Source organism: Erithacus rubecula (genome assembly GCF_903797595.1).
Source record: "Erithacus rubecula genome assembly, chromosome: 19".
NCBI lineage: Eukaryota > Metazoa > Chordata > Aves > Passeriformes > Muscicapidae > Erithacus > Erithacus rubecula.
This window is the reverse complement of record NC_136671.1, coordinates 4230617-4258029: the sequence shown is the minus strand read 5'-3', so window position 1 is coordinate 4258029 and position 27413 is coordinate 4230617. Positions and strand designations below refer to the sequence as shown.

Sequence of the window (27413 nt, the reverse complement as noted above, 5' to 3'; positions counted from 1 at the left end):
CAGGAAAGGAAGGACGGGGAGCAGGGACCCCAGGAAGGGAAGGACGAGCAGCAGGAGCCCACGGGCCATCCCCAGTGTCCCCGCAGCTCAGCCCCGTGTCCCCATGCAGGTCGGTGACGGGCAAGGCAGAGCCGGCCATGCCCGGCAGGCTCTACGTGCACCCCGATTCCCCCGCCACCGGCGCCCACTGGATGAGGCAGCTGGTTTCCTTCCAGAAGCTCAAACTCACCAACAACCACCTCGATCCCTTCGGACACGTAAGTACCAGGGTGGGACAATGGCATCGTGCCACGCGGGGTGTCCCCACCACCCCTCAAATCCTGGGGTGGTATTTTCACCCCTGAGAGAGTTGAATGAGCCTCACTGAGAACCCCCCAAAAATAGAAGCATAAACCTTAAACCAGGGTTATTTCGTGGGAATTGATTCCAGACCCCCGTGCCTGGAGTTCCCGAGTGGGTGAAACTCTCCTGGTTTACTTGAGTATTTGGTACCTGATTTTAATCGCGTGGGGAGTCCGGCATCGTTAAAATCCGCCCGCTGCCTCCGGGAATTTGCCCAACAGGTAAAATTAATCAGGCATAACTAGAGGAGGAAATAAGACCTAAAGCGATGTAGATCTCTCGATTAGGGGGTAAAAAAAAGTAACAATAATTAAAGAAAATTAGTAAAATTGAAGTCCCGCTAGGAGTTCTTGGGCATTAAAAACGTCTTTGCGAGGCTTGTGGGGCCGTGAAAATTTGTGTGAATTCTGCAGCCAGGAACAGCCCTCCTTCGAAGGTCTCCAAAGATGCGAGTCCCCTCGAGCAAATATATATGTGCACGTATGAATAATATATATACATGTATATATATAAAATATATATAATTGAAGGAATATGTGAATCCAGATCCCGCCAGCCCTTTCCAAGAGCAGATTTTTCTCCGGTCTCGTTTCAACACTTCAGTTTCGTTTTTTCCAAGCTGTTTTTTTTTTTTTTCTTCGCTTTTTAGTGATAAATTTTGTGCTATTAAATCCTCGTCCACGTGTAGCCAAGAAGTGAGAGGGGTTTAGCGGAGAGGAGCCAGCAGAGTCCCCAGCCCACCCCAGTGCTGAGCATCCTTTCACAAGCTCTCCTTTGCACCTCCATTTGCGGGGGTTGATTTCCTTTTCCTTTTTATAATTCGAATTTTATTTTAATTCTACCTTGAGCTAGTGGCAAAGGGCTGGTTCCCAGGGATCAAGAACTTTCCTGAAGGGAAGAGGGAGGGGAGCAGCGCAGCCGGGGGAACCCATCCCACCCCCGGGGTGCTTTTGGGGATAAGGGGGGGGATCCGGCCCGGGGGGAAGGGGCCAGGCATCCCCGCTGGGAACAGGCGGCTCTGGGGAAAAAGTCCCTCTAAACAAACCGAAGACGCTGAGGGGACAATAAGGGACTTCAGAGGAGGAGCTGCGCCAGGAGCCTCTCAATTAGAGTCGCTGTAATGAAATTAAAAACCATTAGATCGTTCACCGTTGATGTCTACGACTTTCCTGGATGTCAAAGCAATTTGCTTAAACCCCCGGGACGGGGGAGGCGGCGGCGGGACGCGCTGCGTCTCGCTGTCGCCAGGGTCCGGCAGTCATTATCGGGTCCGAGCGGCCCCCCGCCGCCTCCGCCGCCCCCCAGCTTCCCCCGAGATTAACCCGGTACCGAGCAGGGCCCGCTTTTTATCTGGAGCACAGCGCTCAGCCCTCCCGGCTCCGGCACCGTCCTCTGCGGGTGGGATGTCCCTAAACCCCCAAATGCCCCCAGCTCGCTTCCCTCGCCCTTTCTTCACTCTTCACCCCCCTGGGATGGGATTGGGAGGCTGGAGCCCCCCTTTTGCCCCCAACACGTGTTGGGGGAGCAGCTTTGGCCCCTCAGGGTTTGTGTGGGCAGAGCGGGGCTGGGGAGGGGGCAGCAGGTGAAAAATCACCTTCCACAGCACCTCCCGGCCCTGCCGGGCTCCTGCGTGGGGGTGTCTGGAGAAATCCGTCCCCCCAGCCCAGCACCTCAATCTGCCCTTCGAGGGGAGCCCTGGCAAAGGTGAAGGTTTTGGGGAAGGGTCTGCGGGCTCCTGCTGGTCTCTGTCCTCCTCCTGCCCTGGGAAGGGGGGGATGCACGGCGCTGTGTCCCCTCCATTCCCACGGCATGTGCTCTCCTTCTCCCCGTGCCCAGATCATCCTGAACTCCATGCACAAATACCAGCCCCGGCTGCACATCGTGAAAGCGGACGAGAACAACGGCTTCGGCTCCAAGAACACCGCCTTCTGCACCCACGTCTTCCCGGAGACCGCCTTCATCGCCGTCACCTCCTACCAGAACCACAAGGTGAGCCTGGGCCGGCCCCCGTCCCGCTCCTTCCCTCTTCCCGCGGCTCTTCCTGAGGGCCTCAGCCCCTCTTCTCTTCCTACTTCTTCCTTCCTTTCCTTCTTTAATTTTCGTCTCCTCGTCCCCTTCTCCTCTTCCTTCCCCCCTTAATTTTCCTCTCCTTGTCCCCTTCCTTTTATTCTCCTATTCTCCTTGTCCTTTCTTCTTCTCCTCTCCCCTCTCTGTCCTCCTCCTTCCTTCTTTCTCTCTCCCTTTCTTCCTTCTTGTCCCCTCTTTTTCCTCTCCTTGTCCCCTTGTCCTTTCTTCTTGTCCTTCCCCCTCCCTGTCCTCTTCCTTTCCTCTCCCTTGCCCTTTTTCTTCCTCCCGTCTCCCTCTTGTCCCTTCCCCTTTCCTCTCCTCACATCCCCATCCCATCCCCTCTGTTATTCCTGGCCACACAAAACACCCAAAGCGGGGCTCGGGGCGAGCCGGGGAGGGGGAATGAGCTCACCAGGATGCTTTGCTCACATGGAGACGACCAACCGAGGAAGTTTGCTTTATCTCCCCCCTCCCCGTGGGTCAAAGGCTCCTAATCTGGGGGAGGGAGCCGGGCGCTCCCCTCCGCGGCCGGGCGCTGATAACCCGGCTGCGCACGGGGGGCTGCGGGCTGGGCACGGGGGGCCCGGGCAGGAAAGGGGGGCTGCCTCCCGAGAGCAGGCGAGCAAAGCACGGCAATAACGGGAAAATAACAGCATGGCTTTGTCTCTGCTGGAACAGCAAAGGGTTGGGTGCAAGAAGGGTTTTCTCGGCGTGCTGTCGCTGCCCCTCTGTGCCGCTCCCGTCCCTGCCCTGCTTGGGTTTGGGCTTCCCCACGCATGGGAGGAGGAGGAAGGATGAAGGCTGAGGGCAAGGTGGTTCTCCACAGGTGAATCAGTGATGTCCTCCACCAACTGTCCCTTGCCACTGCTCACAGACCCTCCCTAGGGCACAGCCCTGTGAAAACTCAATTTCTTCCAGCAAAACTACAAATTCCTCTCTTAATCACATAAAAAACACTTATTGTACTTAGAGGCAGGTAGGATGGCTCCTTTTTTCTCAAACAGAAAAGCCATTTAGCACCCTAAAGAAATCCTGCATGCTTTCCAGGTTCCTAAACCTATGTGAAATCATTGCATTTCCTCCATCCATCAGCTGACCAGCGAGATGCAGAGAGCAGAGCTGGGCTGGAGGAGAATGAGTGTTCCACCATAACTAGGGAGAAAGGAAAATACTTCCCTGCCCTTTAAAATAGGAGCTGCTGGCACGGCTGGGACAAGCAAACCGAATCCAAATTGAGTCCTTGCCAAATTATGCCTTAAATTATAACTCCACAGTGGATGCTATAAAATCAAGTTTAACTTCTGCTTGATGGATTTGGAGAAAGAATATAATATTAATAGAAGTGGGAGTTAATAAAACAGGACACACTGCCTACTTTAAAGGCATTTCCCGAGGAGAAAACAGACTTGAATGGAACTGCTCTGCTTTGAAGAAAAACGGGGTTGTTTTATAGGAAAAGAAATGATCATGCAAATAAAACGAAAGCAAAGCAGGAACATGTAAGTACAGTAGTTTGGGAAAACTGCCATGCTAGGAGGAGCAGGAATATTTGATAGTAAATCAGCAACATCTGTGTGATAAGAAATGACATCTGTGTATCTGACACAGGCAGGAATCCCCACAGACACACACGCTCCCAGCCCAGCAGCCTCTGCACCCACCAGGACACATTTCACACAGCCCTGACACGTTTTACAGGCTCTGACATCCCCCTGCCCCCTGACACACACATTGCAGTCAGGGGGAATGAAGGAAGAGTGCCTGTAGCCCCAAGATTAAATCCCAGTTGGGAAAAATAGAGCCATAAAAATAAACCATGATTTTCCCCAAACAGCATCTCCCTGCAGGGAAGGGAATGAAATTTGTAGCTCACCCCAGTGCAGATGGGGATGATATTGGGGTTGATGCAAATGCTGAGAGGAAACACCCTCCAGCTGATATGGGTGAAACTGAGTTGGAAACCTGAGCTGAGGGGTTGCTTGGAAAAGCAGATTTTCCTCTTGCAAAGCAGGCTGCATTTGTCCTGCCATCAAGGATGGCAGCTCCTCAATGAGTGGGGCATCCCCAGCTCTTGCTGTCAGTGCACTGCTGATTTTTTTACCATTTTTCTCTCTCAGCTTCACCCCTCACCTGCAGCTCATGCCTTGTGCAATCTTTGCCATCCATCCCACCCAGCCTCTGATGTATTTTACACAGACTTTTATACACTCATGGATTTTACACACACACAAATTCATCCCTGCATGGGGTTTAGGTTTCAAGAGCTCTGTTATAGCTGAATTCTATTACAGAATTAATTATGTGACTCACCCCAAAATGCATTTGGGTCCATGCTTACACAGATTATAGAAATACCTGCCTGCTTCCAGATAGGTCAATTTATTTCAAGAGCACAGCTGCAATCCCAGTGTAGGGCTTGTGCTTATTTCCCCTGATATTTTAGGCAGCCTGAAAAGATATTTAAGCACCCTGGGATCTCCCTCTCCTCAGCCCTACTCCCCAAAAAGAGGCTTAAGCTATGAGGAGAGTTTTGGTGAAGTTTTCAGGGTGGTTGTCAGCAGCTCCATTGGTCACCTCCCCCCTCTCTGCTAGCCTTAAAAACACCCCAGAAATATCGAGGTGTTAAAAAAGGTCACATGCACATTTCATTTCCTTGCCATTCACACAATGGGTGCTTGCAGTCGGGTTGATTCCCAAATATTAACTTCCCCTGCAGTTAAGCACAGTTTTGCTGTAGCTTAAATCATTGTGTTGCTGGCTCATATTTATTAGGTATGAGCTCTCTGCTTAGGACCAGGAAATGAACCTAATAGACAGAAATAATTAAGGTTCTGCCCTCACGAGGGTTCTTTCAAAAACAAGAATTCACAACAATTATTCTCATTAATTTTTACAACCTACTTTCCCCCTTAGCTGGACTTGGGCTTTATATTGGTTCCCCCCCTCAGGATATCCGGTTATATGCTGATTTTTTTCCCCCCCGCCCTAAGTTATTTAACATTCTTGGTAGCCAAAATTCTTTCAAGGAAACTTTAGCCCCAGGTGGGATGCTACAGGCACCCAGAAATGCTGTGTGAAGCAGAGGAGCAGGGCATGGCTGAAGTCTGGATCCACTCCCAGATATCTGGTGGGATTTCTGAACTCAGAGGTTCATCCTCCCCCTAAAAAGACTCAGAGATAAAATCTTGCTGGTGAACCAGCTGGTGCACCATTCTGGGGTTCTGGAGAGCTGCCTGTCCCCTCTGAGCACAGGATTCTTGTCACTGTGTCTGAGGCTGCAGGTCCTTGGCTGTGGGGTGGCTTCTTCTGAGAGCTGCATTTGCCTTCCCTTGGGTTGCAGGTGGCCACCTCCACCATTTCAGCAGAGCCACCAGTGTGGTGGCCTGGCTGTGTGCAGCCCTCCAAGCTCTCCCTGTCCCACCTGTCATTGTCCCTGTGTTTCTCCATCTCACTGGCAAGAGGGGACAGCCCCTCTCCTCACCCAGAGACTCCTCTCCAGAGGGAGACAGAGTCCCTGGGGTTAAGCAAGGTGAGACCAAGGAGCTGCTCTTTGTCACCAGCCCTGGGGCACCTGAGGATGCAGTGAGTGCTCCTCTGTCCCTGACTCTCTCTGGGGCTCCTCACCTCTCTGCTCTCACACCCCTAGTACTGCTCCAGCCTTGGTGGGCAGTGCTTCCTTCCAGAGGTCTTGTGCCCATCACAGCTGTGGCTGAACCAGCCTTGTGTCCTTCTGTCCCCACTCTTGTCCCTGCTCCCTGACAGCCCTGGACCCTTTTGCTCCTCAAGGCAGCCCCTCTCCTCCAGCTTGGCCAAGACAGCCTCTGGATCCAGCATCCTTCCTGCTGCAGACTCCTCTCCTTCCCCCAAACTCTGTGCTAAGTCTCTCTTCCCAGTTCAGCCAGCAGCCTCCTCAATGAGCCCCTGTCCCACCCCAGTCCCTCCCATTTCCACCACTGCCTTTGGGCTCAGCATCTTCTCCCTCTGCCAGCACCTCCCCTCTCCCCCTTCTTCCTGGCCCTTCCTTTTCCAGAATGCCCAACCTTTCTTAGTTTCAGAAGAGCCCCAAAATATCAGGGTGTAGTGTTTTCCCTTGGCTTAAGTGCTTAAAAATGATAGCAGAATAAGAAAATAAAATAGAGCCTGGAGCACATCACCCCTAACAAAGCTTTAACTTTGTTCTGACTTCTAAAGTGAGAAGCAATTGAGAAAGATCTTATCATGGCAAGTTCTTGATAAAAAAATAATGCAAAGTGGAAGTTTTGATTTTGGCCATAATGATAGTCATGAGCCCTTAGGCACAAATCCCTGTGGAAAAGGAAAAAGAAGTAAAGCATCTTTCCTAGACCTACCTCAATGCAAAGCTAAGTTTTGTCATGCTGGAACTAAGGTTGCAGTTGGGAAGAAGAGCAGAAGAGCTTTGTGGCCAATTAGCCCAGAGAAAGGAGCACAGGGGAGCAGCCCAGGGACTCCTCTGGGATTCCCAATTCCATTGGGAACTGTCACTTCCCATTAAAGTGAGGATGAACCCATAGGTCAGACAAGCCCTGAAAAGTGGGAATCTGCGAGGTTCACCCTGCAAAGCTCTGCTCTCCAAGGGTCTGTGGCAGCCTCAGGAGCCAGTGGAGCTTTGCTTTCCATCAGTAACAAACCCCAAACAAAGCCCTTCAGTTTTATTGAACCTGTGCTGTACAATTCAGCCCTGGGCACTCTGTCTTAATGACCTCGCAGGACGTTGTATTTTGTTTTATTTTTCATGAGGTAATTGTCATTTGACTTTCTGACAGCTTTTCTTCCCCCCTGCCCTCCCCCACGAGTTAGAGTCAATTAAACTCAGTTTTGCTGATCCAGAAGAAGGTAATTTCCACCCCTGCATTTGCTTTTCCACCTCTGAAATAATTTGGAAGCCAGGCAAAAAAGCGGCCAAATGAAATACCTTCCCCAGGATGTTTGCTAGAGCAGGGATTCACCAGCTTTTTCTCTGTTTTCTAGTTTGTTGTGTATAGCTTTGTTAAATCTGGCTCTCCTGGCTTTGTGGTGGCTGATGGCACGAGTTGTCACCTAGGGAAACTTTGTTCTGGAAGCTCCAATCCATCTGAAGTACACCAGAGATTTGAGAATTCATTCTAAACCTGTAGTCCCTGGTTTTTAGATGCCTTCAATCCAGCAGATCCTTAAATTTAAGAAGGCTGAAGTTGGCCCTGATTCTGTTGGGGCTTTTGGCCACCAGCATCAACACTTCAGCTCATAAGTGTGCTCCTCGTGTGGGATGGGGGACTTCTCTACTCCCAAATCTGCAGATTTGCAATCCTGAGGGCCCGTGTTGATATTTTGGCCGCTATTTCGCAGGTGATTAAAAGCTTGAAGAATCAAAAGGGACATTTAATTGAGGTGCTGGAAGGAGGGGCTGGAGCAGCGCTGGCTCCTGCTCCAGTGGGCAGAGAGCACTGGGGACCTGTGAAGGCACTGCCACCCAGCCCAGAGCCCTGTGGCAGCCCCATCTCCCTCCCTCCACCCAGCAGGGAGCCCGGGCTCCTCGGTTCAAATGCCTTCCCTCAGCTTGGGATGAATCCTGCCCTTTGTGCCTTTGTGTGCCGGTGCCAATCCTGTAAATCCTCCCTCCCTGAAGGACCTCGCTTATGTGAGCAAATATTGCCATTGGGGTCGGCAAGGGAGGACAACCCCTACATTTACAGGGCTTCAGGACCATTCAAAATGTTGAATAATGCCTATTATTCATTCTAGAAGAGTCACCACCTTCCAACCGATAGGCAGCTGCTTTGCAAAATACATAAATGGTTGTGTAATAATTCAGGGCTTTTAATTGCAAAATGTGCCTCTGTTTTATTGCTGGAGAATGGCTCAACTGGCAAATTGACCCCAAAAGATTGTTTGTTTACCCTTCTCTTTGAAATCTCAAATGAGGGACCAAAAAAAAAAAAAAAAAAAAGTGCCAAGGGCTTGTTTATGCGCTGAAGTATGGTCCTGATTTAATAGGAATGCCTGTGGAGATAAGTGTAAGTGTGGTGGGGGGCTCTGTGAGAAATTTGGGGCTGCATGAGGCAAAAGTGGCAAATAAACAAAAAAAATAATATGCAAAAAGACAGTAAAAGAACAGAATAATCTGGTTGTGCATACACCTGGCGAGGTTTGCTATTGACACTGGGTGATCCAGAATTTCCTCCTTGGATTTTGGCAGGGAGGTGGGCCTGGTTGTTTGTGCTTGACTCAGTGAACATGAACCTCTGTCTGTTCTCCCTCCCTTAATCCTGAGCTCTTTCCTTCCCCTTGGCCAACTTTCAGTAGGAAGGAAGGACAGGGCTCCCGTAAAATGTGAGAGTGTCAGGTCCTGCCATGGCAAACACGGGGCTGTCTTTCCTCCTGGGCAAGTGTCTCTCCTGATCCCTTGCTGAGAACTCAGACTGACAGGCAGTGATGGAAAAAAGAGAAAAATAAAAGGGAGCTTTTCCCCTTCTGCCCAAATTTTGGGGCTTTGCAGTAATATCACACCTGATCCAGGCTCAATCCTCTTCTGTCAAGGCACCAAAGCATTTGCATGGCAGAGTGAGTTTTTACAAAATCCACAAGGCAGCTGAGGGTGTAGTTGATCCACAATTAATATTGGCTTTAATAACAAGCCAAATAACACCCAAAGGGTGACAATGAGGGTGCAGGGTCAGAGAGGTGAGGTTTTGGTTCTGCCTGTGCTTTGATGAGAAAATACTTGTTGGGATTTGTTCAGACCCAAATTCCATCCCTGCTCCTCCGAGCAGCGAAGCCCTTTCTGTCCCAACAGCCAAATGAAAGTAAGAACTCTCAGAAAGCAGATTTTCTCCAGAGAAAAATGTGTGTGTGCAGTCCCACATGTGAGCTATGGGGCAGGCCTGGGAGAAGCCAGAGGCTGTTGACAGGAGATATTTTTCCAGTGGAGCATTCCAGGGAAAGGCCCATCTGGGGCAGTCAGTGCCTGAGCTGAGGGATGACTGGAGCTCCTCGAAGCTGAATTTCCCCTCCCATCCCACCTGCCTTGGGTGTAACAAGCTCTGTCCCTCTCTCCCAGGCCATGGGCTGGCAATGACCCCGTTGCATTTCCTGCCTTTCAGATCACCCAGCTGAAGATTGAGAACAACCCCTTTGCCAAAGGCTTCCGTGGCAGCGACGACATGGAGCTGCACAGGATGTCCAGGATGCAGAGGTAACCTTGTCACCCTCGTGGGGACCCTGCCAGGGCCACCAGAGCCACCTGGGCCCTGCTTGGCACGTCCCTGAGCACTCCCTGCCTTGGCATCTGCATGGGTGTTCTCCATCAGGGTGCTGGAATATTCCCAGGACATTGGGACAAAATCCTGGCCCTTCTGCTCCCAGGGGAATCCTTAATTGCTGCATGGGATGCTGTCTTGGCCATTTATTTCAGACCTGTCCCCGCCCAGAACATCCTTTAGCTTTGTGTTAACTCCCATCTCTGAGGCTGCACGTGCACTCAGACCCATTAAAAACTTGGGCTAGCTGGGAGAAGCTCTGGCCACCAGGCTACTGAGTGTTCCTTTCTCCCAAGGCAGAGCTCCCAGCCTTGTTTTGGGAGCAGGTTTTTGGAGCCTGCTCCAGCTGCCTCTGGAGATGGTGGAGGAGAGCCCTGTGCTCTGTTGTTACTGGCTTTGGAGGGGTTTTGGCAGGAGGGGAGTGTTTGCCTGCTGGGCTCTGGATGTGCAGAGCAGGAGCAGAGGTGTGGTGGTTTCAGGTTGAAGAAGGAAAGGTTAGAAAACATTGGGATCTCCAGGGCCAGGTGGCTGAGGAGACCTTTTTGAATCTCGGGTTTGGCTGCAAGCACTTAAGCTGAAAAGCAAGCCTAAATCTTGTTTGAAAATCCTGTTTAATGTCCTTTTCTAAATGTCAGGTCCTGCTGGTAATTAACTTCATGCTTTTTCCTTCACTTGGAACTTTCTCCATGTGTCAGGGCTGCTTCCTGGTGCAAATGTTTTGCAGGAATGGTGCCATACCCACGATTCTAAGGCAGATGGAGATTCTCAATAGAGCATTTTCCAGCAGGGGAGGAGCCACTGGGATCCTTTATTCTCTGGCTCCTGCTGCAGGGACTGGCTTTGGGACCTTCTGGTGGGAGGGTTTTCCCCACTGCCCACCCAGGAGCCAGCTGTAGGTGGTCACTTCTGGTTGTAGTTGATGACCTGAGCATTGCTCTCCACAGCCAGAAAAGTTGTGCTGTCAGGCACCAAATAATTCCTGCAAACACAACCAGAACCCACCTCAAACTGGGCAAATGTCCTCCTGCGTACAAACATGTTCAGCCTCAGCCCCAGAAAAGCCAAAAATGTATATGTGACACTTAATCTGCTGCATCAAATCATCTCCAGGCTCTCCTGAATGTGCCCTGTGTTCCCTGCCTGCCCTTTCCAACAGATCCTGGCAGGATCTGTCAATATTTATTTATTTATGGTGGCACTACCCCTTGAAATAGCTCCCCCACCCCGTGCCAGTCTCCCAACTTCTACTGGAATTTGAGTGATGACGTGTCTCCCCCCCCAAGATTTTTTTTTGCTGCCAAACCACCCTTTCATGACAGCCCCTGGAAGGATCTGAAGGTTTGGATTCACTTTTTTTTTTTTTTTTTTTTTTTTTTTTGGAGCAGGAGGGAGGAGGTGGAACAGGGAGGACTCTTAGGAAGGGCTCAGTGCCATATGAAGAGCATGGCATCAAGCCACACTGAGCCTGTGCTAAAAATTGATTGGCATTTTTATGTAGGGGCTGTGGTGGATATCCAGGGAACAGGAACACTTGGAATATATAAATACACCTACTCAGGGCTGGCAGGGCTGGAAGGGTTAAAATCCTTGCCTTTCCAGGATTAATTTCTGATGTTCATTTTAATAACTTAGCTGAGGAATGGCTGTGTGCTTTTTACAAAGGTGGCATTTTTTTTTTTAAGGGAGGGCAGGATAAGATGATTATAGTAAAATAAAGACCCATTCAAGGTTGCAAATATGTGCCCACCTTTGTGGGTTTTTTATGTAGATATATGAATATATCAAAAAATTATATATGAAAATATATAAAACCATATATAAAATATATATAAATAAATTGTAGCCATAAAAAATAGGTTGTGTCTATGAGATAAAGAACCATTCAGGATTGAGAATGTTGCAGAACTATGCCCTGCCTTTTGTGGGTTTATACAGATTCAACATATAAATATATATTAAAATGTAATTAAATTTATATATGATATATTTTAACATATAAATGCATGTTTATGACGTTGTTTCCCAGTGATGGACCAGTCTGTTTATCCTGGTTTTAGGGGAATGATGTCCATCTATGCCCTTGGAGAATATGGTGGGATGCATTTTTAGTGCTATTCCTTCATTATGAAAAAATTAGCTGGAGAACCCCCACATTAGAGAATATGCAAAGCCTTTTGTAGCAGAAACTGCTGAGACATTCACCATGGCTTCCAGTCCATCCCTCTCCATGGCTTTCTCCTTCCCTGGGCCTCCCACATTAGTTTTATTTCTCTTATTTCCCAGAAAAAAAAAAAAGTTAACAAGTCAGCCCAGGTAGAACTTCTTTCAGGAGTGATGTGAAGCCTTCCAGCAGCAGAGGATTTCATTGAAAAAGAGGAGCCACGAGCTCCAGGGAGACCCAAATTCCAGGGAATGCTAATTTTCCTGCCAGTGCCTTTCTTTCCTGAAGCACAAGAGGTGCCTTCAGCTGCTGCTTTGGTAGGATGGAGCCTCTGGGAAGAAGAGGTTGTTCAAAGTTTTCAAGTTTCTGAGCGTGAGATTGAGATTTTTATTTTATTGATTAGGGAAAAAAAACCCCAAAAAACATTAAAAAGAAAGTGTCTAGAGGGATGTGAGTTTTATTACATTTTGGGTCAGCACTGTGGAGGAGCAATTCTGGTCGTCCCTGTAACCAATTCTTGCTGCTCATCCCATTGTCTGTGGTGGTTCCTGTGGGGCTGAGGAGCTTCTGGAAGGCCCTGGTTATTTTGCCATTTAATTAATTTTGTAAATTAATGCAGTTCAGCCCTTAAAGCTTCTGTTGGGAAGAGGGGGATGATGATGCCATGAAATGGTGGCTCTTGGCTCCCTCAGTGGGTACTCTGAGCACTTGAAGAGTGACCAAAAATCCAGAATGACAGTGTGACAGGGAAGAGTGACAGGGCAGCCTGGTGTTGTGGCTGCCTTTTCTCCATCAAGGATCACGAGCCAGTTTGCTGCCTTTGGCATGGATCCACAGCAATCTGCTTGGCTCCAAAGGAATTATTCCAAAGATTCCCATGTGTCATGGAGAGCAGAAACAGAGCCAGACAGAGAGAGGACACAAATTCAGTTCTGTGAGTCAGAGCCAGAGATGACAGTGCATTTTGGGGTGCCAGCAGAAGAAATGGATGAGGCTCTGGTGCTCCCTGGCACTCCAACATGCTGTTGGACTGATTAGCACCAGGCTGACCTGTGCACATTGCTCATGCTCAAACCACCTTGTTCTTGTGTCTTCTCATTGCATCTTTAATCCATCTCCCAGGTCTGTCACTGCAATCTCCCAGCAGTCACCCTCTGTCTGAAACGTTTTCAGTGTGAGACTTGGTGTTACAACATCTGCTGGGGAGAGGATGCTTTCCTCCAGCACACATACCCCAGGGAATTCTCCTGGTCCTGGTTGAAACTGCAGGTCTGAAATGTGTTCTGTAGAATCTGACAGAATTCAGATGAAGTCCAAAAGGAAGCTGGGCAGTCCTCACTTATTCACAGCTTTTTTGAAATGAGAAAGCCACTCAAGAGGCACATGGTAGCTGCAGTTTCTGCCACTGACCTTCTTTGGGGGACCTGAGCAGAAGAAGCTCAGCCCAGCACGAGGGGAGGAGGTGCTGCCTCTGGCCCACACCCATTCTCCAGCTCCTCCTGTGTTCCTCTTACTCCAACACCTTTTCTGGAGAAATTTCTCTTTTAATTTGCCTGCTAATGAGAGCTCTTGGTGTCTCCCTGGTTGTTTTCATTGCTGGTTCTTGGGTTGGTTGCAGTGATGGCTTTGGGCTGCTCTGCTCAGAGGAGCTGCTAACAGGATCATCATGGAATGGTTTGGGTTGAAGGGACCTTAAAGATCATCTGATCCCACCCTGCCAGGGGCAGGGACACCTTCCATGATTCCAGGTTTCCCCAAACCCTTCAGCCTGGTCTTGGACACTTCCAGGGATCCAGGAACAGCCACAGCCCCTCTGGGCACCCTGTGCCAGGGCCTGCCCACCTCACAGGGATGGATTTGCTTCTAATATCCAATCTAAACCTATCCTGGAGGAGAATGGGGCAGTGAACACTCCCATGTTCCTCAGAGGACATTTTGATTTGTGCTGCTGCACAGTGTTATCCTCTGCAGTCCCCACACAGAGAGGGGTCGTGTTTAATCAGAGCTGAGGCTGCAGGAAGTTCTCAGTAATTCCTCTCCTACCACGTCCTTTCCTGCTGTAGTTTATCCACTTCCAGCCAGCCTCTTGAGAGTGGGTCACTTTTATTTCAATATGCTGGAAATCAGCTGAAATGAATGCACACTGACAAGTGGGTTTGGTTTGATTTTTTTTTTTTTTTTTCCTGGGAGATGATCTGTTTATTCCAGGCATTTTTTCCCCCTCTTCTTCCTTTTGCTGTGTCTTTTATGGCTGACTTCCACTTCTTCCCTCCTCTTGAACCTCAGCAGGAAGGACAACAATTGGTGGCCTGGGAACTATAAACCCCAAAGCCACTGAGCTGTGTTTGCACATCTGGAATTGGGGGGTTGTTTCTGTGCTGGGTAGAGGGGACAGCATTGTCAGGGTGACAAATATTTGTCCTTTCATTGGGACTGCTCAAGGAGGAGTTAAAATATCCTGGAAATTTGGAAAGAGGGGAGAGGAATCCCTGTGTTCAATCTTGGGTCAGGTTTTAGACTAAGGTGTGATATTGTGAACAAGATTCAGATAGTTCAGGGGTTTCCAAGGCTGCTGTAAAAGCATGGAAAGGAAATCCTTCTCCATCTCATGCTTCACCTTGACCTCCAGCAGATCCTTGGGATCTGATATTTAATAAGTATTTTAAAACCTTGTTACCATGAGCTGCAGCAGCTCTGGGAAGCCTTGATGTTTTGTTGCAGAAAAATCAGGAACATCTTCTAAAATAACTTGTTTAGAGCCAGTAGGGGTTGGATGCTTCAATGAAGGAAGTTCTTGATTCTAAACTAGATTTTTGAAGAGGTTTTTAACCAGTTTTTTATCTGGGAGCTGCATTTACTATGCCTTGGCTGGTACATCAGGAAACTTCAGGTCTGCACATGAAAATATAAATAGGAAAACTGTTATTCTCTTAGAGTGTAGCAATAAGCAAGAAAGTGAACTGGGTGTTGCTCTGTGCAGGTCTGTATTTATAGTTTTCCCAGTTATTGTTAATTTGCAGTGGCCAGCAAGGTTTCTGATTCTGAGATGGCAAAATCATCTTGAGTTTGCTCCTTTGAATTCTTTGCTGGCCACGAGTTTGTGGCAAAAATGATTTTACAAAACTCTTGAGTCTGCTGTGGTGAGAGCATCACTTGGCCAGGGAAAAGGGAAGTTGTCATGAGAGAAAATGAGACTGAGTTTGTAATTCCCCCTGGCAGAGGTGGGATTTGGGATTGCAGGAGGGATCCACTTGTCAGACCTGATGTGTAGGGTGGGAGTTAAATGCTGAATTTGGGGTGGGTTGTGGGTACTATTGGGAAAGTTCTGCAGAGCTGCTGCCCATCCCCACTATGGCCAAATCTACAGGGAAAGATGTTCTTAAGTGTGACATGGCCTGGCACCCTGCCATGATCTCTCCCTCTTTCTCCTCCACCTGAGCTCTCAGGTACCCACTGGGAGACAAAACAAAGCTCTGCCAGTTTTTGGGAACTGGGTGTTGGTTGTGTGAGGCTGAGAGATGAACCCAGCCTGTGTGAGCAGCCTCTCCCCAGGAAGGAGAGCTAAGATCTCCCTGGAAGAGAAACAAGGTGGGGATGCAGCTTAGTGATTTTCATTGAACATCATGGTGTGAAGGTGGAACAGCAGCTGTGGGAGGGCTGGGAGATCCCTCAGAACCCAGAAGATTTGAGGGTCATCCCTGAGGTTTGATGGCCCTTGAGCTTCCCCAGAAGCCACCAAAGCTGCCCTCCAGCTAAATCTCCTGGTGGAATTAAGTGCTGGCTGTCCACAGGCAGGTGCTCTGCACCCCACCACACATCCCCTGCTGCCCTGAATATCCAAGGGATCAATCTCTGTTTCCTCCTGGTCCATCTCTCTTTTGTTCCTTATGCACAGCCTGGATTTTAGTTCTGAGAAAATGCTGCTTCCAGGGGATGAAGCCCCACCTTTGGAACAGGCTTTCCTTGGCAAGCCCCCAGTTCCTGGGGTTGGGAAAGCTTTCATGGCCCAACCAGAGCCACATTTCTTTGGGTTTGAGCTCCTGGGTGAATTTCCCTTCTGTTCCAGCTCGGTTGCTGATGTTTCTGGCAGCCACCAGAGCAGTGGTTTGGATGAAAGCTCCCTACTGGGGTAGGTTTATGTGATTGCTATTGTTAGATTTTGTAAATAAGTTCTGAGTTCTGCACTGATAGCTCCTCCCTGAGGGGTGTCACTGGAGGTTCAGGGCTCCTCTCTGCCTGGAGTGGCCAGGTGAGCCTGTGGGTGGCATTTGAGGAGCTGTCCTTGCTCCAGCACAATGATTTTGGACAGGTGGGGGGGTCCCTCAAAGCCAGCTTGGTCCAATGGTCTCAGAGGAGAAAACCTGTGTTGGTGGCTGCTCTGAGCCTGGTGTCACTTTGGGGTGCTGTCCTACCTGATCTTTATTCTGGCAAGTCTTTGGGTTCAGGAGGAGAATTTTACCTCACCTGAACTGTCTGAGACCCTCTTTTCAGCTTCAGCTCTCCCTGCAGAGCAGGAATCATCTTTGGGGTTGCCACATTGCCAATGTGGAGAAACATCTCCAAAAAACACTGTAGGGTCTTTGAGGAGAGGGGATTTCCAGCCTGTGTTGGCAAAACATTCTGAGTTCAAACCAGATCTGGGGCAAGGGAACAATCCAGGCTTTCCCTCCCATCCTGGCTCTGCATCAAATCTTGGGGATTTATTTATTTCTCTTTCTGAGCTTGGTCTGTGGTGCAGGGATCCCCCATCCAGGACAACCAGGCTGACAGACTCCAGGCAAAAGGAATGGGGACAACTACAATAAGGGGAAAAAAAATAGACCTAAATATTTAATAAATTTCCAAGTTCAGCTTGGCAGAAATGATGTTTTTATTCACATGCATGTGCATATTGCAAATACTTTACAAACAGTATACAGCTTATAAATGCTAGAATATGTAAATAGAAATCTTGCAGATTTTGCTAAAACTGCATTTATCTATTTTATGTTCTCATAACTATAATATGCTCCCATATTTTATGTGTGGGTATAAAAGTGGAAAAGGTGTGAATTGAAGGGGACTAAGAGGATAGGGAATAACAAGTTCTGCATGGATAAAGTGTGGCTGGGCTGCAGCCCCTTGGGAGGGATATCTCCACTTCCCTGAAAGCCTAAACAAACTCTGTGACACTAATGTGCTGCCTTCACTTATTAATCCTCTGATCTATTTATTAATGGATTGCTTTGCTGACTTGTTTCTCTTTTGTTGCAGTAAGGAGTACCCTGTTGTCCCCAGGAGCACAGTGAGACAGAAGGTGTCCTCCAATCACAGTCCCTTCAGTGGTGAGAGCAGGGTCCTGTCTGCCTCCTCCAACCTGGGCTCCCAGTACCAGTGTGAGAACGGGGTGTCCAGCACCTCCCAGGACCTGCTGCCTCCTGCCAACCCCTACCCCATCTCCCAGGAGCACGGCCAGATCTACCACTGCACCAAGAGAAAAGGTCAGAGCCTGGCTGCTGGGTGTTCTCCCCCTCCCAACATGACTGTCAGCATGGTTTCCCCCTTGGACAGCTCCAAGGATAATGGCCTTTGTGGGCAGGAAAACATCAAAGAAAGAATATTTTATATATTCAGTGAGAAAATACTTTCCTTTGTCTTCCTTCTCCAATAGTTGATTTTTTGGCAAAAATAGCACACAACAAATGATGTTGGAGCATGAGCAAGGCATGAGGGTTGTGGGCAGCTCCCCCAGGCTGGGCTGGGAAACTCTCAAATCCCATTTCTGCTGGGTTGGGAACGAGCTGTTTGGAGGGCTGGCAGTGCCTTCCACCCACTGTGAATCCACATTTGGAAAGATAGCTGGTGCTGGAGATAAAGGTGACTGATCTGCAGCCCCTCAGACAGGGTTAATCTCCAAGTGGAGATACCCTGACAGTTTGCATTTTGCCCAGTTTGTGACTCAGGGCTGTCTCACAGTTGGGATATGGTTTTCTGTCTGCAGAAATGCTGGGGCTAATGAAGGGTGCCTGGGATGGAAACCCATGATATCCATGTTCCTTCCCCTCTGCTGCCACTGGCCTGCTTTGACAGAGCTTTAGGGATCACACTGAGAGGGCTTTCCACTGACTGCTGGGCCTGAAGAGCCCCCTGATAGTGATGGGATGATGGTTCTGGGCAGGAGTGAGGGGTTTGTGGTCTCTGCCCTCCTCTCCCAAAGCAATGACAATGTTTTAATGCAGCACCACTTGTAGCACTGAGATAGCAAAAGCTTTAGACCAGTTTTACTTGGAAAGATAAAAAAACAAACTAGGGGATTTCCAGAGCTGGATGCAACAAGGGGTGGGCAGGGGTTGGTTTCTGCCAGCCCTATTGCCTTTCTCAGGATTTACTCCATGGAAAAGGTACCAGAAGGCAGCAAGCACCAGGGCATTGAGTGCAGCAGGAATTTCTCCCCACAGCAGATCCCTTCCCGCTTCCCTGCACGACCCTATCGGTCAGACACATGCCATTATTTTTAGCAACATAACCCCTGGAGCACTGGGATGTGCAGACACACAGTCTAAGGTAGGGAAGGCTGGGAAGTGCTGGCACAGGAGGCAGGAGGGCAGTGGAAACCTCTCCCATGTCCTTGGCCAATCCCTCAGATGTTGTAGGAGCACGAGGCATGCAAAGTAAAAGAAAACAAAACTGAGAAATCCTAATATTTTCCTGAGATTGAGGCAAACAGTGGAAAACAGGTGGAATTTTCTGTCCCCTCCAGCTGACCATAGGATCTGTCAGAGCAGGGATTGGAAATGGGGATGGTGTAAGGCAGGGAATAGAGATGCAGTGGTCACCCAGAGTGTCCCCCAGGCCAGAGGGGGATGTGTGGCCTGTTTTAGCCTGTGCTGCTGTGGCTGGGAGGTTTTGGGGTGCTGCACAGTCCCACTGCTGGTGATGGAATGTCCCATCCTACAATCCCTCCTCAGTGATGGGAGCTGCAGCTCCTGGGAGTCCTTCCCAGCTCCTCAGTGCTGGCAGCTGTGCTCTCACCTCTCCTCTTCCCCCTTCCCCAAACCTAAGCAAAACAAGCTGTCCCAAAAGGCAGCCAGCCCTGGGACAATCCCTGGCTGCAGCGTGTCCCTGCCCCGCGGGGCAATTCATCATTCGCCTCTGCACTGTAACCTGATAAGGAACCAACAGAGGTTTCCTTCCAGTTTTGGGATTCCCACTAAGTGGTGTCTCCATGGGTGGTTTCCCTCAATCCCCCAATTATCTCACTTCCTCTTATTGTCACTGAAGACACGGCTATCTGCCCTGGAATAAAGCTGCCTCTTGGCCACAGTGCAGGGACAGGGGGACAGCCTGGGCTGCAGGAACGATGGCCCCTCCTTATCTCTGCCATGGCTGGAGTGGCACAAGCAGTTAAGGGCCTTTTATCAGAGCAGCCAAAGGCTTTAATCAAAGAGCAGCAGTGTCCTGCCCGACACCACGGCTTCTTCCCCCAGCCTGGGTGTCCCAGCCTCGCTCCCCTCCCCTCCTCGTGCCTTTGGCAAATCCAAAACAGTCACCAGGGCTTACAGGAAAGAAACACAAAGTTAATGGGAACCAGAGAGCCAGGCTGAGCTGCCAAGCAGCTCTTTGCAAAGTGAAATTAATTAAAAGGGAAAAAAAAAAGATTCACTAGAGATGAGCGATTTGGGGTCGGATAAATCAGAGTGTGGGCCAAGGTTTCATGTCACTGAACATGGAGCTTCCTTCCAGCCCCAGCAAGGATGTTTGCTGGGCATGGGAAAATAATTCTATGTATGATATTTCTCCTTTTTTTTTTTTTTTTTTGCTGTTCCAGCCTCTTATTTCTGAGTTTCCCCTCATAATTCTCCTGCTTTCCTACAGAAAACCCAAAAACAAGGGTTTGTTTGCTCCTACTGTGCCTCTGTCCATTCTCTGGACTGGAAATCTTATTGATTGTGTTGGATTATCCACTCCCCAAGCATTGACTCCTCCTCAGGCAGTCTAGGATTTATCTCAAGCGGATTATTTCCTTTCCCAAGGCTGTGGTTATGGATAAATGCTCTCGGGGGCAGAGGGCAGTTCAGCTGGGTTTGAGACCAGCTGCTGTCTGCATCTTCTGGGGTGAATTCCACCATTGGTTTCCAAGCCAGTCTCCTTCCAGCTTTGACATCTGATGTTTCTCTGCATCCTTTCCAATCAGAGCCAAGCCTTGGGCTGGGCTCAGTTAGGGACAGGTCTGTGTTCACCCAGCCCAAAAGAACCTTGTTCAACTCCTGCTTTCCTGGTGACCTAAAACAAGGATTATTCTGTGTGCTTGGCAGTGTTGTTTTTAGCTGTCAAGGCAAGATGGATTCACTGTGGAGATCTGATATGGAATTGCATTAGGGGAGAGCAGCAGGGCTGCCAGGGGATGTTATCTCTGAAGGCTCCCTTCTGCAGGGAGGTGATGCTCTCCTGGCTGAGGGAGGAAGGAAGGACACATCCCAGAGCTCCCAGCCTGGCCACTCCTGGTGTGCAGGTGGGAGGGCAGGGTCACAGCACTGGGAATGTCCCTGGTGAGCTGCAATGGGTCACTGTTCCAGGAATGGGGAATGCAAGGATCATCCTGCCTCATGTCCCAGCTCCACACTGGGATTGCTGAGGGCATGTGGCAGCCACTGGTCTTGAGAGGATGGACCACCTCCAACCCTGGGTCTCATCAAGGAGCCCTCAGCTCTTGATGTGGATTTTAGGCTGACACAAAGAGCAGTTCTGGTAGTTCCCCATCTCTCCCTCTCCCATTGTTGTGCTTGGAGAAGCCCAAAAGGCCTCACCAGCAGGCAGCTTGCCTTGTCTTTCATTTAGCCCCACATCCCAGTCAGGATGCTGGGCCTTGTTTTCTCTTGTATTATCCTCTCTCTGATATCCTGTGGACTAAATAGTCATCCCTCTGAACCTCTGCTCCCTCCCGGCCTTACACAATCCCAACCACTTGGCAGATTTCTGGGATGCTTGTGATGCTGAACAGGAGGCAACTGGAACAGCCTCTCCCCGGGGAGGTTATAAAAGTTGTCAAGTTGGCACTCTGAGGGAGAAGAGGGAGGTGGCAGAATCCACTGGCTCCAACCAGTGAGGACTGTGTCCTTCAGCCCCCTAACTTGGACAGAACCCTGGGGAAGGATTTATCTTCCACTTCCTTCCTGCTCTACTGAGTTGGTGCTGGTACAGCAATGCCTTTCCACCTTCTCCTCAAGAACAGGCACTGCAGTGTGGACAGACCACTTTGTTGACTGAACCAACTTCTCCCACATCCCACCCAACTTGTTTTTTCCACTCAAAGAATCTGTAGGACAAAATCCAGGCATGGGATATCTTGGAGGACAAGCTGCTGATGTTTGGGGATGAGATGAGTTGGCCAAGGCTTGGGCTGTGCTGCAGAGATGCAGAACCAGAGCAGGGACACTGAGGGTGAGGAAGGGACTCCCTGCATGGGGAGATGTTCAGGGAGCTGGGGTGCAGCAACACTAGTGGCATTGTAGTTCCATATCCCTGATGAGGAAAGGCAGAGGGAGCTGGGCCATGACTAAGGGGGCCCATCAATGCCTGTCAGAGTCTGCAGGGAGGTGCCAGGGGATGGAACAGGCTCAGGTGGTGTCCAGCAGGCAGCAGCTGATGCCTAGGAGGTTCCGCCTGACCCATGGGGAAGGACTTTCCTGTGGCCAAGCACCAGCCAGGCTGCCCAGGAGGGTGTGGGGTCTCCTCACTGGAGATATCCTAGAATTTTCTGTACACAATCCTGTGCTCTGGGATGCTGGAGCAGGGAGGTATATCCCACCAGATAACCCACTGTGGTGTTCCCTTCCAACCTGCCCCACCTTGTCAGAGGTGCCTCCTGTGCCTCTGCAGGGACTGCTGGCAGCTTGTTGCCTGTGGAAAAGATTCCAGCTTTTGGGGGCTGGATTGCCCCTGTCCCACAGCCCTGTTGTGTTCAACACAGCACAGCCATGTCACAAACAGTGCAACAGCTGGAATGGCTGTCATGTCTCAGGTTCCATGTCCTAGGATTTAGGACTTTTTTGTCCTTTAGAGATGCTCCTTTTGGTTGAATCTGCCTTGTTTTTTTCTTCTTGGACAACCTTTGTCCCTCTTGCACCCTGGTATTGGCTCTTCAGGCTAGTGCCAGATCCATGCTGGAACCCAGACTGGATAAAACAACAGAGTCAGTGATAATCACCCATTGTGTCTCCCTCACAAAGTCAGAATGAAGCTCCTGTAACACCCTGGAAATGTGGGTGAGCTCTGAAAACCAAACAAGCCGTGTCCCATTCTTCATTGTGCTCCATCCTGGGGAGCCGAGTGCACGTGTGAGGAAGGAACTCTCCTGATTTACACCAGGGGGAGAGGGAGGCCCAGTGCACCCTGGAGCCCAGAGGCTTTCCATGTTTGCATTTCATTCTACGTGGCCTGAATCTGGGGATTGGGAAATTTCATTTCAAGAGCCGTTTTCGTGGTTCTGACAGCCCAGCTGGGAGCAGTGAATGCCGGAAATCTTGGACGCGCTCGTGCTCCCGCTCAGGCTCCTTCATTAGATAGAGCATCAGATTCTTTGTGAGGGAGCCAGCTTCCACCCCATTCCTCAGGCTTCGTTTTCCTTGGATTCACTTCAGAGCAGCTTCTCCCTGGCTCTGGCAGCTCCCCTGCTTGGCAGCACCTCCTGCTTTCTGAGCTTTGTGCAGCACCGAGGGGCTGGAGCTGATCACCACCCTTGGCCTCCAGAACAGCACCAGCTCTGGGGGGTGGTCAGGATATCTCCAGCATAGCCAAAAACTGCTCCAGGGGCTCAGTGGCACCTGGGAAAGGATGAGGAGCATCAGCAATCAAACCCTGAGCAGGCAGTTGCAATCTCCAATGTCCTGCTGGCATTGAGGTAAGAGGAGCTCCAGGGACAGGGTTATGGCCTTGAGCTGCACTGACCAGGCTCCAGAGCCCGTGAGGATGAATTGAACCTGCAGCCTCTGACACTGCACGAGACACCTGCTTGTCTTGTGCTCCTTTTGTCACCCCAGAGCTGCTGCACACAGCCTGTGATGTTGCTCTGTGCTGGCTCTGCTCTCCTCTGCGAGGAGTGTGGGACAAGACCAGAGCAGCTGTGCCACTGGAAATCCCTCAGGCAGCACCAGCTGAGGCTCTTCACTCTGCACCATCCCACCTCAGGGTGCACATGGACCATTCTCTTCCCTCTCTGGCACTTGGAGGCTCCATAGGTGGAAAATCTCTGGGAAGAGGGGCAGGAGGACAGGCAGAAGCTGTTAGGGCAGGCTGGAATCCTTTGTTAATGCCTGGCTTCTGTTTGGAGATGGGAACAAGGTTCTTACACACCTTAAAATTCTTTTCCACGTAAAACGTCAGCAAACCTGGCTCTAGAGGGACCAGCACAGTGATCCTGAGAGCTTACAGAAGGACAGAGGGCACTTTTGGGGTTTCCACAGAAATCCTGGTTGGCTTTGTTTTTCTCTCTTCACCTGTGATGGATTCTGGAAGTGGTTCTGTGACACTGCAGCTCTGCCCAGCTGGGCTGTGAAATGTCTGGGCTAAATGGAAAAATCAGCAAGCTCAGGTTGTAAGTCAGGCAGTTTTACACCATGGAAAAACAGAGTTTGACTGGTTTGTGTTGTATATTTTAAAAAATCAAAATAAAATAAACAGTCAAACCCCAAGCCAATGATTTCTGGTGCCAGCAGAGTGATGCGGTTTAATGCTGAAAACTTTATTAGCAGAACAATGCTGCATTTTACAAGACATTGTTTTTCCACCCCAGTGTTCTTATTACTCAGCGGTGGGTCAGGAATCCAAACTTTTTACACTGCCCATAAAAGCTCCAGCTCAGGCTGTTCTTCCAGATGTCCCTCTTGTCATGGAGCTGAGATCAGGAGGGAGGTTAGACCTGTGCCTGCAGCTTTTGCCTTTCAGGGGACTCCATCCTTTCCCCTGCTCCTACATAAACCAGACCTGAGCTGGATGAAGGAGGATGACACATTCCTGCATCTCCCTGCTCATTGTTTCAGCTGGTTTTAAAACTCTCTGCAACTCTTTGGGGTTCGTTTCCCCACTGTGTTTTGGGGGTGAAAAAATTACAGCTCAAAACACGTTGAGAAAAATTGTAACGGGCAATTTGTTCCAAATTTCTTTCAAATCTGACCCCTGTTCAAAGGGTGCAGCCAGGGGAGCTCTAACCAAGTGGGATGTTTTCCTGCCTGCACCAGAAATCTTATTTTTGAAGCAGCAGCAAAGTTAATCCATGTCAGAACAGCTCCCCTTCCCTTGCCACGCTGTCCTTAAAATCTCTTGGTGAAGCGCTCATCCCTGGGAATTTTGCCATCCATTCCAGCAGAGCTGGATTTCATTTGATGACCCTGTGAATGAATAAATAAGTGCACATTCATTTATTCATTTGGCCTTACCCTGGAGATTTCACCTAAATTGTTTATCTCCTTCCCTCTGCTAGCCTGGGATGCTGCAGGAAACAAAGGGCTCTGCAAGATGTGCCTTGTTGTTTCTAGCTGTGAAATTTACTTTTCTCCTTTGTTCCCCTTGGCTCCAGCACACGGCCCTGTGTGGATTTATGTGCCCACAGCCCTGTGTGGATTTATGTGCCCAGCTGCCTTGGCACAGCTGAGGGCTGGGGCTGTCAGACAACAAATCTGATTGTCCCAGCCGTGCCATCGCTCTCTTGGGAGGATTTTTATTGTTATTTCTTTTGTTGCCTCTTTTTATCATGGAAATGTTTTGTTGTAAAGGAAAGGATTTGAGCTGACAGCTCTGAGCCTCCTGGGGGGGAGTGGGGACACTGGTAGGTGCAGAGGTCACAGGCAGATGTAACTCCTCAGGTAAAAGTGGCAGCAGGAAGGAGATGGGGAGCAAGATAAACCTCAGCATCCCTCCAGCACCTGGATTTACCCCCCAGAGCTTCCAGCAGAGAGGGCCAAGTGCAAAGCTTGGTTTCCACAAGCTGGATTGAGATTTCCAGGGAAATGATGGGGATCCACACCGAGGGAAGTGCCAGATTGCCCTGTGTAAAACCAGCACTGCAGACAGGCTGCTCTGCGAGCACATTGCCCTTGGTGCCTAGCAGCATTTTCTCTCCCCACAGACGAGGAATGTTCCACCACCGAGCATCCCTACAAGAAGCCCTACATGGAGACCTCTCCAGCAGAGGAGGAGCCCTTCTACAGGCCGACCTACCCTCAGCAGCAGGGCCTGAGCACGCCGTACAGGACTGAGTCGGCGCAGCGCCAGGCCTGCATGTACGCCAGCTCTGCGCCGCCCACGGAGCCCGTGCCCAGCCTGGAGGACATCAGCTGCAACACGTGGCCCAGCGTGCCCTCCTACAGCAGTTGCACAGTGTCTGCCATGCAGCCCATGGACAGGTTACCCTACCAGCATTTCTCTGCCCACTTCACCTCGGGGCCGCTGGTGCCGCGCCTGGGCGGCGTGGCCAACCACACGTCGCCCCAAATCGCAGACGGCCACGGCATGTTCCAGCACCAAAGCTCTCACCAGCCCCTGGTCAGGCAGTGTGGACCTCAGACGGGCATCCAGTCCCCCCCCAGCAGCCTGCAGCCCCCCGAGTTCCTCTACCCCCACGGCGTGCCGCGGGCGCTGTCGCCGCACCAGTACCACGCGGTGCACGGCGTGGGCATGGTGCCAGAGTGGAGCGAGAGCAGCTAACCAGGGCCAGGCAAGGCCAGGGCCACCGACAGGAGAGCATCCCCCGGCGACAAGCAGGCGCTCTGTGACACTCTGCAAGTGAATGTTCAGCGCTCACAGGGACGGGCACTGGAGCCATCGGACTTGCCCTGACCCCCCTCTTGATTTCTTTTGTTTGAAAAGAAAAGCCAACAGCCCTGCACACTTCTGTCCCTCCACGGTCCCACCCAGTTTGTGTTGCTGCCACCACCCTCGTTCCCCCCTTGCCCCTCTGCTCTTTTTTGTTCTCCAAGGGACACCAGACTCCTGCTGCCTGTCTCACCACAGTCAGAATGCTTGAACGAGAACAGTTAGGATGTTACTTTTTTTTTTTTTTTGTGGTGTTGATGTTGACAATGTTATATAATAAATAATAATATATATTTTTTTTCTTTCCATTTTATCAGAAAAAAAAAAAAGAAAAAAGACACCAGCTCTTTTTTACCAAGGGTAGATTTTGGAGTGGTGGTTCTATTTTTTTTTTTTTTTTTAATTAGTGTTGTCTTCACTTTTCAGCTCAAAGAGGTACTGAGAACCCCCAAATAAAGAAATCCAGTACCTACCTCACCCAGGCATTGCACCAAGAGTGGAATTACTCCCACAGGGAGCTGTGTTTCCTTACAAATTCCCCAGAATTCTCTCCAGGAACCATTCCATAAACCATCCCCTCATCTCCTTTCCTACTTGTAATTCTCTCATTCCCCTTCCCATCCCATCCCCTGATCTTTCCTGGTCCCAGCTGTCTCTGATGGAAGTGTGGGGTTATTTCCAAGCCTGCAAACATCCCCAGCTTGAGTCCTGCTGGATTTTTAGCAGTGTGTGGAAAGCCAGGCTCTGTGCCAGCTGCCACGGGGGGAGAGGATGCAGAACTGAGAGGAAAAAGTTTGCTCACCAAAACAATGATGATGCTTGTTTGCAATCCTGGGCTTTCATTTTCTCCGTGTTCCTTTGCTTCCTCTCCAAAAAAAAAAAAAAAAAAAAGACAAAAAAAAAAAAAAAAAGACATATCAGTCTGGGTGTGTGAAGTGAGATATTAAATAAATGTGTTTAAAAGGGGCAGAAAGTGATCATGAGAGGCTGGGAGTGGTGGTTGCAAAAAGAGAAGGAAAAGCAAATATGTGCAAGGCAAAAATGTCTACTGCAGAATATTTCAGGTGTAAAATTTCCTGGTCCTATTTATTTATACGTGGGAGTTCCAAAAACTCCAAGGATGTCACAAAAGCAGCTGATTCCAAGAGGTTCAAACTTTTATTGAAATGGAAGTTTGCTTTCTTTTCTCCTTCTTTTTTATTTTTTTCCTCTCCAAGCTGTGCACACTATATAATTTACATATATTTTTAATTAAAAGTAATTCTAATTAACTAAAGAGGTATATCTGCGTGTCAGCCACTGGGAATGTGGGTGGGAATGTGTGGGAATTCTGATGTGGGAGGGAATAGCCATGGACCTAAGGAGAAAAAAAAAGAGAAAAAAAATCAAAAAATAATCGCTACCTAGCTCTGCTCTCCCATTTTTGTGTGCCAATTTATGGTAATAAATACCACACACTCTCAATAGCAAGGGAGTGCCCACCTATTTTTAATGTATTTTTGGATTTGGGGTGGTTTTACTTGATTTTTTTCCTTCTACTTGATGCCTAGAATTGTTTGTTTTTTTGGTTTTTTGTTTTTTTGTTTTTTTTTTAGCAGAGGAGGGGCAGCATCACAGTGGGGCAGGTAGGGATGGGCTGAGCTTGGGCTGAGTTTGGGGCTGTGGGTTTGCTCCACAACTGCCTGGGGTCTCCTGGGGTCACTTTCCCATCAAGATTTAAAAGGGACCTTGGTGGGTGCTGGGGTGGCACTGGGAAGCCCCAGTGAGGTGGAGCTCCACCCTGTTTCCAGGGAAATGAG

The 27413-nt window shown here is 49.6% G+C and overlaps 1 protein-coding gene and 1 long non-coding RNA gene across 4 annotated transcripts in view; one reads left to right on the top strand and one right to left on the bottom strand.

Moving 5' to 3' along the window:
* TBX5 (T-box transcription factor 5) overlaps window positions 1-25526 on the top strand; it is a 38369-nt gene extending 12843 nt beyond the window's left edge. For all 3 annotated transcript variants that reach the window (XM_079322348.1, XM_079322349.1, XM_079322347.1), the window contains exons 5-9: window positions 110-257; window positions 2179-2331; window positions 9510-9601; window positions 17080-17306; window positions 24929-25526. In XM_079322348.1, coding sequence (XP_079178474.1) covers window positions 110-257; window positions 2179-2331; window positions 9510-9601; window positions 17080-17306; window positions 24929-25506 — 1198 coding nt within the window. In that variant the 3' untranslated portion in view covers window positions 25507-25526. The remainder of the gene's footprint in view (window positions 1-109; window positions 258-2178; window positions 2332-9509; window positions 9602-17079; window positions 17307-24928) is intronic.
* Window positions 23927-25447, bottom strand: LOC306810158. Its single transcript, XR_013776400.1, has 2 exons — window positions 25336-25447; window positions 23927-24191 (listed from the first exon to the last, which is right to left on the bottom strand). It is a non-coding gene; the product is annotated as an uncharacterized lncRNA (long non-coding RNA).
* Window positions 25527-27413: the final 1887 nt, after the last annotated feature.